Here is a 19,695-nt window from a genome sequence, read left to right as displayed (position 1 = left end):
AACAAAATACCCATGGAAGGAGTTACAGAGACAAAGTGTGAAGCAGAGACTGAAGGAAAGACCATCCAGAAAGTGCCCCACCTGGGGATCCATCCCATAGACAGCCACTAAAACCAGACACTATTTTGTATGCCAACAACAGCTTGCTAACAAGAACCTGATATTGCTGTCTCCTGGGAGGCTCTGCCAATGCCTGACAAATACAGAAATGGGTGCTCACAGCCATTCATTGGATGGAGCACAGGGTCCTCAATGAAGGAGCTAGAAAACGTAGCCAAGGAACTGAATCGGGTTTGCAGCCCTATAGGAGGAACAACAATATGAAATAATCAGTTACCATAGCTCCTTGCGACTAAACCACCAACCAAAGAAAACACATGGTGGGACTCTTGGCTCTAGCTGCATATGTCACAGAGGATGGCCTAGTTAGTCATCAATGGGAGGAGAGGCCCTTGGTCCTGTGAAGGTAATATGCCCCAGCATAGGGGACAGCAAGGGCCAGGAAGCAGGAGTGGGTGGGTTGGTGAGCGGGGGGAGGGGGAAATGTCTAGGGGGGTTTCGGAGGGGAAACTAGGAAAGGGGATAACATTTGAAATGTAAATAAATATCTTAAAAAAAATAAAAATGCCTCCAGACCGTCTCCTTAAGGGTCTCATATATATAGGCAAGACATGAAGTAAAATAATGAAAATAAGTAATTATACAAGCATGTTTTATGTAAATATTTATTTATAATTAGGTATTCTGAAAATATGTATAAGCAGTTTAGAAACAATCCCGTGACTCTGTGTAGGACACATATGCACATCTAAATGAGTACATGTATTTAGATTCTTGCAGATATTGGGAGCTGCATAAATCAGCATACTTACATCAGAATAAATTCTGGTCCCGATTACACGAGCATAATGTGGATTTGACTGCATACAGTTTCGAGGACAGTACACTCTAGAAAACAAACACATAAAGTAAGCTGACATGTTCAGTGTTTATTTTCTTTTTTTTTTTAGATTTATTTATTTATTATATGTAAGTACACTGTATTTGTCTTCAGACACAGCAGAAGAGGGCGTCAGATCTCCTTATGGATGGTTGTGAGCCACCATGTGGTTGCTGAGATTTGAACTCAGGACCTTTGGAAGAGCAGTCAGTGCTCTTAATTGCTGAGCCATCAGCCCCATGTTCCGTGTTTCTTATAAATGAAACCTATATAGAAATGAAGTCAGCATTGTAGGGCATGCTTACCTTCATCTTTCCTACAAGAGATCATTGGCATGAGTCAGCACTTGACATAGTGCCTCCTTTCACTTAAGTCCCGGTTTTGTTGTTGTTTGGGTTTTTTATTTGTATATGTTTACTCAGAAGCCTCTGACTTGGGAATTTAAAGCAGAAAAAGAGCATAAACAAAGTCCAGTGGAACTGAGTTTGAAACTCAGGGTTGGTAGAATTGCTAAGGGTGTGGCTTGACCAGTCAGTGTGCCTGCTTGTCACTCACTGTATGTTTCATAGCGTGTTTCTTCTCTGTGTTCACAACTTAGGTGTCTTGTTCAGGATCAATGTCTTAGTTTCATCTACAAACAGTTAATTTCCAGTTCATGCCTCAGGCTGGAATGTATCTGTTTGCACTCTGAATGCATGCTGCTTTCTCAGCACTTCCTCTTACATCTAACAAATATCTCAAACTTATCTGGCACAAAACAAAACTTATCTCCTGTTAAGTCCTGCTCTTTTATGTCTTTCCTATCACAACACAATGTAAATCCATTATTGTAGCAATCTCAGACAAAGAATTTATTTTACCTAGTTTTTTGTTTGTTTGTTTGTTTTTAATCTAGTACCTTACATGCAACTGGACAGTAATTCTTATCACTCACATTTAATGCAACCATGCCCAGCTTAAACCAATGAGCTTAAACCAGATCAGCCACTGTGTGACTTAGAGCAGCAGACTTCCTTGTGATCTTGCTTGACTTGATTCTCCTCGATCAATTTACATATATTTAAGCTAAATGAAGTTGTAGCATGCCATTTATGCCTTCTAATTATCCCAAAGTTTTCTCCCTCATTGAAAATAAATGAACAGATCCTTACAATATTTTCTGCATTTGTTAAATTTATATATGGTTCTTCTACCTCAATTCCATGCTCTGATCAAGGGTAGTTATTCTGACAACATACAAAATATGCTCTGGGCTCATGCCTTAGGGCCTTTACATTTCTCTTCTCCCCATGGGAAGTTCTTTCTCATAAGAGCCTACTGCCATTTTAATATCTGATTGGCTACCCTAAATTTTAAAAAGCTACCAAAAGTTTGTTTTTAAATTGAAACATTTAGTTCAAAATAATTAAATACATTTTTAGAAAACCAGAAACTATTAATTCATATTTAAAAAAACAATATTATTTCTTAATTGATATTCTCTCTGTGTGTCTATGTGTCTCTGTATGTCTCTCTGTGTATATTCTTGCCCCTCTACCCACACAAATAGGCACTTAAAACTGTGAAAACATTATTTTACATAGTATATGGACTCAACATTATAACTATATAAAAATACCTTGAACGTGATAACATCCATGAGTTTTCTAATAATATCAGTAATAACAGTAATAATACTTAAACTGAATTTACTCTTACCAATTTAGATATATCCTCTTCAGGAAATAGCTTTATTTGTTACTTCTAAAATTTGTGTAATACCATATAACACACTAAACTATGTATACTTTGTCAAATATATAAGTCAGAACCATTTAAAGGTAAATAATAAATAATTTTTACAGAGTGGATTCTTATAAGGAATATACCTGGAGGTTCTGAAAACTGAAATATGTCCCCACTGACTAGAAATGATCTCAGTAAATGTAAAAACTGCTAGGAATCCATCTTCCTCCTATGGCTATCAACCCCCCCCCCCCACCTTTCCCTAGGCTCATGCCATGCCTTAATCCTGTTTGCATCAACAGCTGCAACTTGATTCTCTTCCTATTTGAACAGTTCAGATAAAGAAAGATGGGGTGGGGTGCTTGTTTATGCTGTTTTTATTATTATTCCATATTTTCCTGAGAAGGGGCAATCTAATAGCCAGTCCTTGACTCCCATTTGCTTATATGCTGTGAATAGAATTGCTAATCACTCATTTAGGCTTTCAATAGGTATTTAAAGTTCTAGTTATTCACAGTGAGTCATATATAGCAATATTGAAGAATTATTTATTATGCATTTAATATTTACTTAAAAGTTTACTTTAGATATGGAATCCCTGAAGACATGAAAATACAGTAAATTGTGGGTCTTCACATTGTTTTTGAGGTAATTCCTTTAAGAATACAGGATATCTATGTCTATATTTATGATCAGTTGTTCACACGACATCTGAAAGTGAGACCCTTCCTACAGAGAGAAAAGAAAAAATCCTTTTCCAATCTTACTGGCATTAATTTTGGTTACTAGCTGAAATTAGATTCCTCTAATTTACAAATCACATAACAATGTTAAATGTGAATCACATTGATTTCTGTTGGAAGAACTTGTTGTAGAATGAATATTATTGACAGTCCCACATGCATCCTAGCCCACATTACTCTGGAGATAGGCAGGGCCTTTGTGGGAGGTCAAAAGAGAAGAACCCTTATCCAATTGGATTAGTACCCCTGCGAAAAGGGCAGATGGAAAGAACTCTTCACATCAAGTAAGAACATGTACAAGCTAGAAAGAGAATCACATCAGTGACCAAGTCAGTGACACCTTGATCTTAGACTTCCAACCTTCAGCTACATGAGAAATAAATACCTGATGTTTATAACACCCAGTGAGACGTTTATTATAATAGTTTAAGTGAACTAGTACAAACCCTGTGTGCCACATATGAACATGTGATCACATGCATAAATTCTTATACCATGGAATGGCCAATACTTAAAGAAGGTAGAATAGGGGTCCTGGGGTACATGTAGTGTGTGATATCTAGGAAGCAAGTCTAGATCATAAACAATTCTAAACCTTAGAACCAGAATTTTATAAAATCAGATATCCCAGGCCAAGTGGTACACATTAAGTGGCTATGCAGATACATGTGCACATATGCAAATTGCTATACTTATTACAAGGAAAAGAAACTGTGAAAAGGATTACCTGGGGCAATGAGAAGCAGGTTTATGAAATGGACAGAGCTGTTCCACTGTAGTTTCACAGGTCACAGCTTGAACTGAAGAATTAAAGCAAAAAATAAGTGAATTCCTTTGCAAAACAACCCATACAAGGTAAGAACACAAGTAATAAAATAGTATAAACCTGTTACTTTGGAGACTGTGAAGGAATTAGCAGAATGATATTTTCTGAGAGAGAAAAAAAAAAGGAAATGTCAATTATTTTGGGCATTAACAACAATGTAAATCTTGGTACTTCTTAGGGCTTTAATTCGTTAAATATGTTTTTAAAAATGTTTAGAGAAATAATGTAAGCACACATCATTTATTTACAATAAATCTATACACTCATGTCCTTTCTCCACAGAACCAGTTTAAGACTTTAAAAATCAATATAGAAAAAAATTGCAAAATGATAACTGTCTTATAAAGGGGTAGTGGTTATTTATTCAGTTGTTCACTTTTGATGAATAATAGGTCTATGGTAAATGAATGAACCTCTTCTTATTGTATGAATCATCCAGTAGAAGAGTGAACATAAGATTAAATATACCAAGATATATTAAAATATTCAACTGGTTTATATATACTAAAATTTTAAGAAAATCATCTTTTATTTTGAACTACGGTTAATTTCTAAGTGATATTTAAACATGATCCACCCATTAAATTGGTTGCTTAGTATTAAAGATATGAAACCTTAATATTATATTTCAACCAGTTTCATATTCAGTGTTTAATATTTCTCATTTATGTGACCCTACAAACTAAGTTCTTTCTTTTCACAAAATGCAAAAGCTAAAAAAGTATCATGTTTCATATTTCATTAGCATTTCTATAACAATCAAAAGTGCAATTTAAGATAGAAGCGCATCATTACTTGTATCTGCTTTATTAATGACTATAATTTATTAATGGTGACTTACACACTGTGCTAAGTGAAATAAACTAACAAATTGTGCTAAGCAGAGACATTGCCAATGGGTAAAAACACACAATTGTACACACAGAATGTCAGGATGCCGATTTGTAAGGAACATTCTAAAGATTATTTGTTATAATTATAAATTCCATGTTTTGTTGTTTTATCAAGACAGGATCTCACCATGAACTCTGACTGTCCTGACACTCACTGGCTGGCCTTGAACTCACAGAGATGAGCTTACTTCTGCCTTCCAAATGCTGGGATTAAGGAGCTGCACTACTATACCCGGCGATGAATTCCAATTTAGTCTGTGAAAGTTCCTGCGATTGTATACTTACAAGAAAAGAGTATATGCTGCAATCCCTAATGGAAGTTTCTTCTGTGAAGTTCAATATTGTCTTTTACATAGAATGAAAATTACACTACTCAAAGACATTTCAAAAGAGTGCACTGTTCTACGTTGAAGCACACATGACAATGTTCCCTTTTAGGATGAGACACATCGTACTAAATTTGAGAAACACTCAGAAAGTGAATCAACGATGTCCCTGTGCTTAAATTAAACTTAAATAAATAAACAAAAAAATAAAAGACAAGAGTACATTGCATGCTTAGAAAACTCTTCAAAATCTTCTTTTACTTAGTAATCATATTTATCCTATTAGTCAAATTACCATTGCATGGAAAAGACATCATTGCATTGCATAAATAACATGCAACAAATTAACCTTCGTTAGGATATTTTCTGTCATAGCTGAAAAAGTTACTCTTTAACTTTAAAAGTTAGCTGTAATTTTAAAAACTTTTTATTTTATATGTGTAAGAGTTTTGCCTGCATGTATTTATGTTCATCATGTGTTGATTGCGGCCTGCCAATTGCATAAAAGGGATTTGGGTCCCTTCCAAGTGGAATTACAGGCAGTTGTGCCCTTCAGTGTGGGTGCTGGGAGCAAATTCTGGTCCCCTGAAAGAGTAGTCAGTGCTTTTAACTACTGAATCATCTCTTTAGCCCAGAGACTAACTAAAAATTTACATATACTTATTGAATCTCTTGAAAAATAAGAATTTTATTATGCCTCTAAGCACAAAGATCCCCATCATTTTATGTATGTAAATAATAAACTAAAATGAACTTCGAAAAATTAGCAATTTCTTTTCCATAAATTCTTCTATGATTGGGTCAAAGATAAGTTAGCTCCTTACAATTTCATTTCATCTGAGAGTAAAAATCATTTGGGCTCTTACCCAATTGTTTGAATGCCATTTCTGTTGGATTTGATGAAGTAATGCTTTCTCCCTTGTCGAGTGACATCTACCCACCCACCTTCATTGTCTATTATCCCATAGTGGATGGCAGCTCGGCAGATACTGGATTGCTTTCAGGGAAGGAAGAGACAGAAGATATTAAATAATTCAAGCTCTATATGAAGAAGCAAAATACTATACGACTTTAACCTAAACAAACATTTCTGAGGAAAAAAATATCATATAATAATTTTGATAAAAGTTGCAATTTCCACATTCAAAATAGATACTGTATCTTCATACATTTCAAAATAAATACAACATTTTCAAGGTTGCATCCTGAAATGATTTTCATTTTCACTTACCATTTCATAATGTACACTCCCAATTACTTTAGCTTTACTGTCCAAGCAGCCAGCAGGGCACTCATACCTAAGTGACAGTTGTGGGAAAGAAACTTTAGTTTCTCTGATCACTGACACAGAATGCACACACTTCTTTCATCTTGTCAGTTGACGTTGGACTGACAATGACACCCACCTGTTGCAGGTGGTCCCTTTACACTGGTCTCTCAATCTTACTTCACAAGAAACAATCTGAGCTAAAAGAAAAACAAACAAAACACAGAGAGTTTTAATAATTCCAATGCTTCGAAAATGGGTTTTGCATACTATTAAACCCCCCAAAAAAATCCACGGTCTTTCTTTCTTTCTTTCTTTCTTTCTTTCTTTCTTTCTTTCTTTCTTTCTTTCTTTCTTTCTTTCTTTCTTTCTTTCTTTCTTTTTTCTTTCTTTCTTTCCTTCCTTCCTTCCTTCCTTCCTTCCTTTCTTTCTTTTTTTCTTTCTTTCTTTCTTTCTTTCTTTCTTTCATTCTTTCTTTCTCTCTTTCTCTCTCTTTCTTTCTTTCTTCCTCCTTCTTTCTTTCTTTCCCTTTCTCTTTCTTTCTTTCTTTCTTCTTTCTTTTTTTCTATTTTTTCTTTTTTTCTTTCTTTTTTTTGAGATAAGAGTTTTTCTTTGTAGTCTTGGCTGTCCTGGATCTCACTCTGTAGACCAGGCTGGCCTCAAACTCAAGTTCTACCTGCCTCTGCCTCCACAGTGCTAGCATTAAAAGATATCTGTGCTACCCAGCTAAAAGATGTTTTTTGATATTTTGAAAACGTGCAAATAAAACTAGGACAATTATCATCCATGCAAAGTCTAAGCATCTGATATGTGATTAAGCTCTTACACATCTGCTGAGTGCTGATGACGTCATTTCTGTCACTGTCATCTGATCTTGTTCGAACATGGGTGTCATGGACCTGAGACTGTTGCCGTTCAATTTCATTTGTTTCTTCTTCTCGGGGGGTATAATACCTGTCTGACCCTTCTGCCAGAGGGAAAAGATTTTAAAAATGTGGATCTTACTTACATGAGCACAAACTATTGAACAAATGATTTTCTACACCTGTTAATTAAAAACTACAAATTCAGTACTCTTTTCAGCACAGGTTGTGGTACAAGGTCATGGTTGTATGTACCACACTGAAGTGACATATACATATCAGCCTTCAATCTGTGTGTGTGTGTGTGTGTGTGAGAGTATACTTGTGTTGGTTTTGGGCCTAGCTAATGTTCAGTGGACTCATCTCTCATCTAGTTCTAGTATAGCATCAGTGTTTGGTTTTCATAAAGACACATGAAACTGACTTTGTTCTCTAATAGCACCAGGGCTTATGAAATTTGCATCTCCCACCTCCTCCAAATGAAAATATCCCCCAAAGGTTAGATATACCCTTGTTATCTATTCCTGCATCAATTCCTGTGGACTTTCTGACTTTTAAAACAAACTTCAAGATGCAAAGATATTCACTTTAAATAGAGAATAGTTTTAAGCTTGGCATTGAACTCTGGGTTGGCCTATAACAAGAGTTTATTGCTGTCCTGTTAAAAAAAAAGTGCGCATTTTCATTTGTGTTCCTAAACTCAGAACTTAGAAGAAAGGTGTGGATAAAGAGGAGTGTTGGCTTTAAGAAGGATGCACCAATTACTGGTGAAGGGAAGAGAAGGTGCAGGTTTGTACAAAGACCATCACAAGAGGGCATGCTGCAAAAAGTGGACAAGGAAACCAAATAGGGACACACAATAGGGAGGCAGAATGGGTACTTCTGGTCTGCTTATCACCTCCAAGGAGTATTCAGACACAAATGCAAACAACACATGTCTTTCGATGAGCACTGAGCAGGGAGGGAACAGGGCTCCAGCCTTTCTAGCACACTTGATCTACATCAACCTTCATTTTGTCATCAAAAGTAGAAAGTAGAAGGTAAAACATGGCCACAGGTAAGATCATGGCTTTACCCAAATCCTTGTCATACAAATGATATTTTTCAGGCACCATTAACAGGGCATTACATTTGTATTACATGCTTTTGAGACAGAATTTCAGGTATTTCAGGCTGGCTGTGAACTTGCAATACAACTGAGGATGAATTTGTATTCCTGATTCTCCTCCTTCCACCTTAGTAGTGCTGAGAGTGAAGGCGAGTCTAACTATTCCTGCTGCTAGTGATTCAGTCCAGGGCTTCTTGCATGCTAGGCAAGCATTCTACCACCTGAACCCCATATTTTCACGTTAAGACTGCAAATCTATTTTAGAACACCGATTTTATAAGTTCTACAGTATATCACACTCCTAATATTATTCCAGCTTAAGAAAGATAGTATATGGTAGAGATGAGATGGAGAAAGAGAGAGAGAGAGAGACAGACAGACAGACAGACAGACAGACAGACATGTCTAACTCACCATCCATGGGTCAGTACGATACTTAAAAACATACTCTCAAACTCTCAAACTAACTCTCAAACTCTCAAAGCATTAAAAGTGAATTAACTGAAGTGCTAAACCATTAAACATGACAGTTAAGGAGACAACTCCCAACAACACATTAAAATCCCTTTTAAGATATACAGTGTCTTTCTGGGATAGGAATAAATGATAGGGGCAGTGGTTTAAAACTTGCTACTGTTCTGTAGGCACACGAACCGTCATAATGGATCTCTTATATGAATCTTTTAAAAATAAGTTGAAATAAGTATTCGTATATAAAATCACCTCTTCATAGTTCATCTGACAACGAATGTGGGTTTAGACTCCTTTTTTATTTCTTGGCACTAGGGATTCCGCTCCAGGACTCACTGACATGTCACAAACCCTAGCCTTTTGCTATACCATGTAAAAACATGCATAGTGCTACACAGCTGACAAACAAAGGTTTCAAAGGGAAAACAATAGCCATGTAACACTGACCTTTGTAGCACAAGTTTTCTCTACAGCCTCCTCCAAAACTGGGTGGGCAAGCAGAACAAGGCCTTCCATGTTTGTAAGGTGCATGGCCCCACCAGTTTCCCCTAAAAAGATGATCCACTCCATTAAGACATGGTCTTACAGCACTACTTAGAGGTTGCAAACATCACTACATAAACATTTCTAGAGTAATGACATAGGCATCTTAAGATAAAGATTTTTGTATATATTTTGTATGGACTCCATTTGGACTAGGCTTACATATAGTTAAATGCCTTGTTATAATGAAAAATTTTAAAGTAATGTGACATAAATGTTATAAAAATTTTTTTTGTTTTTTTGGCTTTTCGAGACAGGGTTTCTCTTCACAGCTCTGGCTGTCCTGGAGCTCACTTTGTAGACCAGGCTGGCCTCGAACTCAGAAATCCGCCTGCCTCTGCCTCCCGAGTGCTGGGATAAAAATTTTTTAAATGAAACATTTACCAAAAACTGAATTCAGAAGAACATTTACCTATCCCACACATCCTAATAATTAAATCTGACTCTCAGAATAGTTGTGTGAATTTTTAACACAATCTTTCATGTCTTCTTTACATGTGTAAAACATTCTCAAATATATGTAGCTGAAAACCTCTCATCAAAACTAATAAATATGGACACATAAATGGCACAGCAAATGAAGCTCAAAATACACACAAGAAAAATGTGTTTTATTTCTTTCGATTTCAATAGTCTGCTGCCTTCATACATTGACTTATGCATTTCAGCAACTATAATCATTGCCGTGGGAGATAACAGAACTAAACCAATACACTTTATGAATATACCTTGAAAATTAAAAAAAATCAGGATTTCAAAATTATTTTCACATTAAGAAAACTTTCTATTAGAAACGCAGACCCTGACTACTTACTTAGGGGAGTAATTGCACACCAAGTAGACTGCCTTGGGCCATATCTGCCCCCAGATGTTCATGTTGTGGCACAGGTTGACGGCACAGCCTATTCTGCTACTAGTAGCCCACACCACCTGTGTTAGAGAAAAGAGGCTCAAGGAGGGCTAAGATGAAATGAGACAGTAGTGCATCCAAGGAAATGGATAGTAAATGAACTACAGACGACCCGACAGATCATTCATGCTGAAGTGAGATGTGCCCAACATCTATCTTGTCTGTGATTTGGTTTGCTCTTTTTATGCAATTTATAAATAAAACTTATAAGCAGTACAAGTCAGCATTTATAAAATACAAACCTACTAAATAATTCAAAGTTATATTTCTATCTTACTCTATGGCCACTTCTATGAAAAAGACTACTAACTAAAGTAACAGAAGTCTATATAAGATGTAAATGTGCAATGCTCTGAGCTCCCCCATTTTAGAAGCAGGGCAACAGTGACCTTTTTCTACTCAACCCTGTCTTTCTTTGACTTAGAGATTAGGAATACGTGCGATCCTAAACATGAATGTAAAATATAAAATATACCCATAAATATTCTAAATTCTGCACATATGCAAATAGTGGGAATCAATCATAGATTATAATTTTGGTATCAAATTATTTCAAAGATGGCAAACTGCTCCTTAACAATATTTATTGGAGCCATAGTAAATTATTTTACATGTGAAGTCTTTAAAATAACCTTTTAAGGAAAGTGTTTGGACTTCTGTGATAGTGTTATTGCTTATAGACATCATTACGCCTATTCTAAGGAATTAACAATGCTACACATTTTCTTAAATAATCACATTAAGTAAAACAGAAAGACACACATATTTGTATGTTCTCTGGTAGTTACTGTAGGTGAATTTGGAGGAACCAACTCTAGCTCACACAAAGCATACCTGAGTGTAGTGTGTACAAACAGGGCCAGAACATCTGAAAGGACAGTAAGGGTCACACTCATTTTCATATGGGTAGCTAAAGTCTCTCACTTCATCATACCATGCTTGTACATGAAAGGTTGGGGGTCGGTATCTGTTAGGAGGAAAAAAAATCACAAGTAACAAGAAGAGTTTGGAAAAAACATATGAAACCAACATAGATTGACAAGGATTGACAGAAAGTTAATTCTGTGTGAGCTACAAGTCTTAAATATACAAATGATACAAAAACAGGCTAGGAAATGGGTGAATCTTTGGGTAGGATAGCTGAGTTTTCTTTGTTTTGCGGTCTGCTCTTTTAATCTTAGGTCACAAGCATTAGGAAACTGCCAGTGATGCACATTTCATTCATGACATTTTTGTTTCCAGAAATAAAAAGCTGTGCTTTCTACTACCTTCCCCAGTGTGCCCCCAAATTCTGTCCAATGGAGGGCAGCAGGCTCGCGGGGCCATGTTCCCACAAACACATTTCAGCCCAGGATTCTGCAGATCTTTCCAGCTCCACATCCCATGTCTACAAGGGTAAACAGAAATAAAACAAAAGATACAATGTTTGCCTTGGACATTGCTTTAAATTCACATCATGGGTTCTTGTTTTCTCTTTCTTTCTTAAGTGAATACATTCACCTGGTTTTCCCTCATTTATCACCTAGAATTTTTTCTCCACCAGATTTCTACTTAACTTCCCTGACTATATCTGTTTCTCTTCTAGTGTGCCTAATTTTTTAAAAATTGCTAGAGTGATAAGACATTAATTTACCTGAGTCTTCTCCCTTAATGTAGCCAACAAAATCCCATAGGTATCTAGAGCAAGGTTTCTTTATAGAGCCTGTAATTTCTTCAGGATTTGATCATGGTTTAAACATCCTTTGGTGATTTGTCAGCCAGGAATCTATCTTTGGCTTTCTATCCAGCATTATCTAACATGGTCTCTATGTTACCTCTCCAACCCGTTCAAAGGAAGCTCCACCCTTTATGATGCTCTCAAAACTTGGATACATTCTTTGTATGGCACTATTACCAAGCATGGAGATGTTGATTTGCATAGCTACTTCTCCCAAAAGAGTATGGGTTGCCCGGAGGCAGTTGTTTTACTCCTTCTTGTGCTCATTATATGGATTCAGTGACAAATAAGAACATGTTGCATATATGAATAAATATTGATTCTGACTACAAAAAAGTATACACTATTCTTATTTATAAAATTCAATGAGAATTCACTGGCTCATTTAAAACTAATTTTAAAAAATCAATGTACAAGTTGATAACTTAGTGAAAATTTACAAGTTATGAAATTAGTATTCAAGTTTTCACCAATTCAAAACATGGGCTGTGCATGAGTTATAATATTAAAATGGCAAAACCATATATAAATGAGTACATTGGCATTTTCAGAACAGGACTCCACATGATAAGAGAACAGGAAAACAGTTCCAAGATTGGAACATTTGAACAGTTTAAGGGATGGAGCTGTAGAAGAGCAAACAGGACAAAATAACACATAGATATGTAAATAATTATGGATGACTTAATTTAAGCTGTCAAAAAGAATAAATGATGGATTAATGCAGTTGCCACAAGGGGATAAGAGAATTAAAAAGCATGTGCCTGTGTGTGTGTTTGGTGGAACTGCAGAATGTTGCAATGTGCATACCAAGAGGATAGTGATATGCATGCCAATAGACTATAAGAACATGTGCATACCAAGAGGATAGTGATATGCATGCCAATAGATTATGAGAACATGCAAAAGCAGTTCTAAATAAAAATTATGTTCTGAAGATATAAAATTTTGATTAACTATGCAGAGATAAATAACTTCAGAAAAATGATATAGAACAGTGAGAGAAATGAAAAGGAAGTCTAGGATTATTAAAATTGGGAGAAGAAAAACAATGAGATAGTATTCTTTTTAAGCCAAGAAAAATACATCATAAAGACTAAAGAAAAACTATTGGCAAATTCAACTCTAGTGAGGGCAAAGAGATTTCAAGAGTAGATGGACTAGCTGAGTAGTAATGGATGAGTAAAGCAATTCCAGGTCAGTGATGTAGAAATTGGCCATAGAGGTTAGAAAGCAAGTGAAAAGCAAAGTCACGGAAATTGACTTTCCAGATAGTTTATGGCTGAGATGGTGGAGTAGGAAGGAAAGGTAAGAGTGGGGTCCAAGCAAATGTGTTTTCTCTCCTTGATTTTATAAACTGAATGAACCCTAATATAACCACAAGCTGAAAGATCTCATGAAAGAGACTCAGCCTTTCTACACACACACAAACACACACACACACACAAACTTATGCATACACACAGACTCAGATGTGCTCGCACGCATACACACAGGTGCATTTCCATATGAACAAGCATGCACACACATTATATATACATACACATACATTTACAAACACATATAGGTATGGAATTCTTTCTTGCTCATTCCTACAATTTTTCATAATAAGAATTTCTTCTTTTCAGTTGTGAATATAAAATATGGAAAATATTTTCACTATAAATAAGTAAAAGTTTACATTGTTTCTATATTCTTGTTATAGTATACCTTTATTACTTATCAAATTACTGAAACATCTCTACATTCAGCTAAAAATTAATGAGTGGTATATAATTGTTGATTATAACTAATAACTTTATTTTATTTTGTATTAATATCAAATATTCCTAATTACCATAGACACCATAAGTGTAGGTTACCAATAAATATTGTTCTGGTAAGAACTTTATTTGCTGCTATATGTATGCTATTAATTAATTTCATTATTTGTTTAAGTTAAATTACCCATTTTAATTTATTATACAAAATATCATTAAAGTGATTGTTATCTCTTCAACAAAAATTTACTCAAGAAATATGAATTTGAATGAAATCCCAGAGAATGAGAAAAATGTTGTATTCCTTTTGCATCCAGAAAATTGGAAAAATAATCAGATTTCCCGATAGTCACCTGACAGTAAAGCATCCTAAAGAGACAGCAACAACAAAAAAGGTTGCTGCCTATCTTGAAACACATGATTGCAGCTTTTCCCACAGTGCTTTCGGTCACATTGCAAAACCACACTAAACCAAAAGTTTTCTAGTAGGCCAACCTCATTCTAAGAGATATCCAGAAACAAGAAGAGAATCACAAATATGGCTAAAAATTAAAATACCCAGAGACTATCGTGTTGATTTTTTTAAGGAAATGATACTGATTTATTTTCACTTCATAAAGCATGCATGTACATTGTACTGAATTTCCTTTCAAAGTCAAATGGAGGGCATCAGTTCTGCTGAGTCTGAGATCTATTATTGCTTAAATGGTCTTTTCAACCCAAAGAAAACTTTCTTTTTCTTTTTTTAATTAAGTATTTTCTTTATTTACATTTCAAATATTATCCCCTTCCCTAGTTTATCGTGTTGATTTTTAAATACTCATCTTACACATCAGAGCTGCAGTGACTTACTGCTAAAACTGCAATGAGGCTCTGAGAATTTTGGGGCTAGGTTATGAAACAGAGCTTCTATTTGGTTCTCTTTTCAGATACATCTTGACTAACTTGAGCCAACACATTATACAGCCAACCACAGGGGAAAATTGGCGGGAAGGACACTGTGGAGAAAGACCACACAGAGGGATCAGCAGCTGTGAGATTTCTTGGCCCAAGCTTGAGAACGGGGAGAGTACCTCAGGTGATGGTGGCTTAGGTCCAGTAATAAATGAAAGCCTCACCCCCACCACCCACTCCCAGGGACCACCCAGCTAAGCCTACGGAAAAGGCCTGGAGACTACTGAAGGCCAGCTTCTTCTTGCTTTGCACTTGACTATGTACTTTGGCCTCTGAGGTTTTCCATAGAAACTGGAACTTTTGAGAAGGAGATACAACTGCTTCTAAACTCACAACTTTGTGTTTTCCAAAACAGTGTTTATATCTGTTACACAGAAAGTGAAATAAAATTTAAAGCATGCTCATACCTGTTTGGCTAACCTTACTTATTTATAAAATGTGTCAGGAAAATACAAGGTAACTCGGAAAGTTGTCTTAAGGAGTAAAATGCATTCATTCATGCACATGTATATACAGATATGCAGATATAATGTAACAACAATTAATCAAAACAGAAGTATGAATTTGAAAAGGAGCAAAGAGGGGCATTGCGGGAACACTTAGAGATAGGGAAGTGAAGGATGAAATAATCTAATTATATTGTAATCTCAGAAAAAGAAAGTTTCTAAAAAAAAAAAACTATTTTTTTTGCTTAGTACACTGAAAACAAGAGAAGAAAGTCAACAGAATCTATAATTTGTAATTTATAGCAAATATATTTATAAAGACTACAGCAGAAAATCATTTAAGTAAATTTAATTTTAACCCATATTCAATAAATATTAATTAATACTAATTTTAAAGAGATAATTTATCAAATTTAATTATTTCTAAGTGTCTAGTTGAAGAACAACAATGTAAAAATTTTAAAACTTTCCAGAATAAAGTAGTAAAAATGTACTGTCCTGGAAGAATTATCACTAAAGCCCAAAGACAGCATCGTACATGTACACATAGCTTTTAGAACACATGTATTTGAGTATGTAGGATATTTCAGACTTTAGACTGCCAATAACTCATACCCATACTATTTAAATGGAGGTTGAACTCTAACAGATTTCTATTTGATTTTTGGTTTGTAAATCAAATCAAGATGTCTTAAGAGGCTTTTTTTTTTCTTTCTCTGAACTATTTACACAGCACTAATTTGAAGTCAGCCTACACTAAAATTACCATTTCTTCATAAAATCAGTACATGAGGTATGTCAGAAGGAAAGCATGGTTATTTCTGAGCTACATATATAACACACACCCACCTATGGGAAAGGACTGTAATGCATTCCTTCCAATTTGGGGATGACTTCAGGTTACAGCTACTCTGCCTCTTGCTCTGAAGAACTCTGTAGTGGTCGGGAATAGTCAGAAGTCTAAGAGGCTGCAGAGAAAGCAGCATTACCCCGAGGCAATGAATGTTTATTAAGGTTTCCTAGAAACCACAGAGATGTGAGTTGGGCTTCTCTTAAAATCTACTTTCAAATGAAGCCTCCACAATCATGCAGGAAGCAGCAACGTAGCCATTTAGAACAATGCCGTTTCTTTGATTAAGTTTAATTTCTGAAATGGAAATTTAATATCCAGACAAACTCAAAAGACAGTATCAGTAGTCTGCTTTTCCAGGAATTATCATTATCATAGACTTTAATGAGCCTGTCCTCAGTGGCTAGAGCAGAAATTAATCTGACACCATCCCTATATTTGTCTATAAAATTTGTACCTATTTGTCTCTTGGTTGAAGCCTTTATAGCCAAACATTCCTCCTTGCTGGCCCTCTACAGCTTCTACTACAACACTTTGAAGGGCTTCTTATCAAAACTGCAAATTTTGACTCAGTTGTACAGGATGGAAGTTATGGTATGTACAACACCTGGAGCCAAGACCAGTAAGAACACAGAGCAACAAGGTCCATATTTGCACAGTCATCTTTCTTGGATGATAAATTTTTAGTCTCTTTCCAACAAGATTGTTTGTTCTTCCTTCTTCTAAATTACACAAGAGATTCTCCAAAGCGTGTTCACTCCAACATTCTTTTCCATATGACCCTCTCAATCTGTTTAAACACATAATTTACTAGTTGTTATATTTTCTTCTTGCTTTGTCGCCATTGTTCTGAATCTTAATTCCCAAATGAGAACTTTAAAAGCAGAACCCTGTTGTGTGTGTCTTGTGAGATTTCTGACTCCTAATGTATAATTTGCCTCAGAGGAGATATGATTGTTCAAGTGTGCTTGTTCTCTGCTTCTCATCTCACCACATCCCCAACAGTAGGCAGTAACATACTTGGGTGAGTTAGGTGCAAGTGGTAGAGTAGGCATAATGCACCTGTGTTATGCAAAAATATAACTCTGCAAATATGAATTCTTTTTGTGAGTGCTATTACCTTTTAATAGACTTTCTGGTAAACCAAAGACTGCATTGCCTTCATTACATTACTACAAACAATGCCTTTATTATGTATATTGATGTTTTATTAAGATGGGAGTAGTATAGAGTGGGGATATAGCTTGGCCAGCCATTCTAGTTGAATCTGTGAGCTCAAGAGACAGTGTTACTTTTGTCTCAAAAATAAGACAATTAGTGATAAAGACACTTAGTGTTGACCTCCAGCCTTTACATGCACACAGTCACACACACACACACACACACACACATATACACAAACACATACACATATGTGTATACAATCACAAATGTTATACACACAAAATAAACAGGCAAAAAATAACAATAAACCTTATTGGTCCTTTACATCTTGATCAGTGAATATGGAATCAATTTCTGTCAATGAATTTCTTCATTAGGTATATTATATATAAGCCCAATAAATTTTAGAAATGAATTTCATTAGCCATATTTATATCCCAACAAATTTTAGAAAGTCAAATCTAGAAAAATGCATGATTCAAAAAATTCTCACAATAAATTACAGTATCTATTTACATATTGTACTATTTATTTTGCTCATCACTGGTACCAAAGAAGTTGTCAGAAACAATGTCAAAAAGGACATATTTATTTTGGATCAGGTTTCTGAGAATCATAGTCCACCATAACTAGGAAGGTATGGTAGAGCAGCTGGATCATATAGCAGAGTGACCAGAAAGCAGTAGCTTGTTACATGGCTGCAACTAAAAAGGAGTGAGCCAAATGGGAACCTGAAGTGAGCATGGCCATCAAGTCCCTTAATGGCCTCTCTCTGTCATCTGGCCTCCATGTGACAAAGCTCTTCTAACCTCCCAGAAGAGCATCATTAACTGATGGCCAAACGTTAAAACAGATGAGATTTGGGGTGGCATTTCCCAACCAACCTGTAACAAATAGCAATAACTTGGGTTTTTAAAGGTAAAGGAAACGCTAATTGTTTCTATTTACTGTGCGTAAAACAGCCTTTTATATTTTAAAAGATTAAAAATGAAAAACTTCTCCTTTCATTAATTAGTTTTAAAAATAACTTATATAAACAAAAAAACTGAAACCACAATTTACCCAAAATTTTCCACTTAAACCAAAGACTGATATTAGAAACACACTGTGGGGAATTACAGACTGGTTTCCAGTTGAGCTGAGGACTGAACCCCGATGGTCATAATTCACCTACATGACACAGTAGGTGTTCCCTCATGTTCCTGGAACTCTGGCCCCTGCCTAAGGTACCACCTCCCACAGCCCCCACAAGAGAAGCATGGTCAGTAGTCACATAAGCAATGGCCCAAGTTTCTGACCTTCAGTCTAAATTCTTCCCCAGTTACCTAGCAACAGTGAAGACCATAAAAGGGGCTATTCAGCCCCGACCTCGCTCTCTTACTCCTTAGTTCCTTTACCTCTCACTTCTCTCTCCTCTTCCCTTTCTCTTCTCCTCTCCTCTCCTCTCTCTTTCTCTCTAGCCTTCTCTCTCTCTCTCTCTCTCTCTCTCTCTCTCTCTCTCTCTCTCTCTCTCTCTCTCTCTCTCTCTCTCTCTCTCTCTCTCTCTCTCTCTCTCTTTCTCCCTGCCATCTATAATAAAGCTCTTCAACCATAGAGAGTCTCTGCTCCATCAAGATTCACTGTGCCACTCTCGACAGTGTTGGGAACTACTTCCCTCATCCCTCTTTCCTATAACCCCAGGGTGACAGAGTGTCACCTCAGGGTCCCTGGTCAGGGGCTACCCCTTCTCTACCCCACCCCTCACCGCCCGTGGGTCAGGAGCGTCACCCAGGGCTGTGTGGAAAGCGCAGGCAGCTCTGCCTGCATCTGCCTGCATCTGCCTGCATCTGCCTGCCCAGAGCACAGGAACTTTGGCCGAATGTTAGGCCCCTTTTCCAACCCACTCTTCCCCCGGCCACCCCTGGGCCCCCTTTGGAGTTTCCACAACATACAAATGCAAGTCTACATGCTTTCAACACAACTGCTATATTGTACTCTTTGATTCTCTACACTGCTCTTTACATATTTACATTGCATTTATTTATAACCTCTGCTGTCTGTATCAATTTTTTTCCACAAAGGTAAAAAATTCGTATCTTTCTAGGCAGTGAGAGATACATAAATTCTATACTCCTAGTTTCCCTTACTTGCTGGAAGAATTAAAATCAGTTTGATAAACAGAATATTTTCTATGAGACTTTTAAAGACTA

General features: G+C 36.1%; 1 protein-coding gene across 2 annotated transcripts in view; it reads right to left on the bottom strand.

Annotated features, from left to right (window-relative positions):
• Positions 1–19,695, bottom strand: part of Crispld1 (cysteine rich secretory protein LCCL domain containing 1) — a 39,425-nt gene that overhangs the window by 7,868 nt on the left and 11,862 nt on the right. The window contains exons 3-13 of one of the 2 annotated variants that reach the window (XM_021161462.1): positions 11,884–12,002; positions 11,450–11,582; positions 10,520–10,635; positions 9,610–9,710; positions 7,547–7,687; positions 6,860–6,920; positions 6,685–6,751; positions 6,320–6,450; positions 4,295–4,338; positions 4,136–4,208; positions 873–948 (exon numbers count right to left, since the gene is read on the bottom strand). In XM_021161462.1, the coding sequence (XP_021017121.1) occupies positions 873–948; positions 4,136–4,208; positions 4,295–4,338; positions 6,320–6,450; positions 6,685–6,751; positions 6,860–6,920; positions 7,547–7,687; positions 9,610–9,710; positions 10,520–10,635; positions 11,450–11,582; positions 11,884–12,002 (1,062 nt within the window). Of the gene's footprint in view, positions 1–872; positions 949–4,135; positions 4,209–4,294; positions 4,339–6,319; positions 6,451–6,684; positions 6,752–6,859; positions 6,921–7,546; positions 7,688–9,609; positions 9,711–10,519; positions 10,636–11,449; positions 11,583–11,883; positions 12,003–19,695 lie in introns of those variants that run through there. The other variant, XM_029478374.1, reaches the window with a different exon arrangement.

The sequence above is a fragment of the Mus caroli genome, chromosome 1 (genome assembly GCF_900094665.2).
Source record: "Mus caroli chromosome 1, CAROLI_EIJ_v1.1, whole genome shotgun sequence".
NCBI lineage: Eukaryota > Metazoa > Chordata > Mammalia > Rodentia > Muridae > Mus > Mus caroli.
This window is presented reverse-complemented; position numbering and strand designations above follow the sequence as displayed.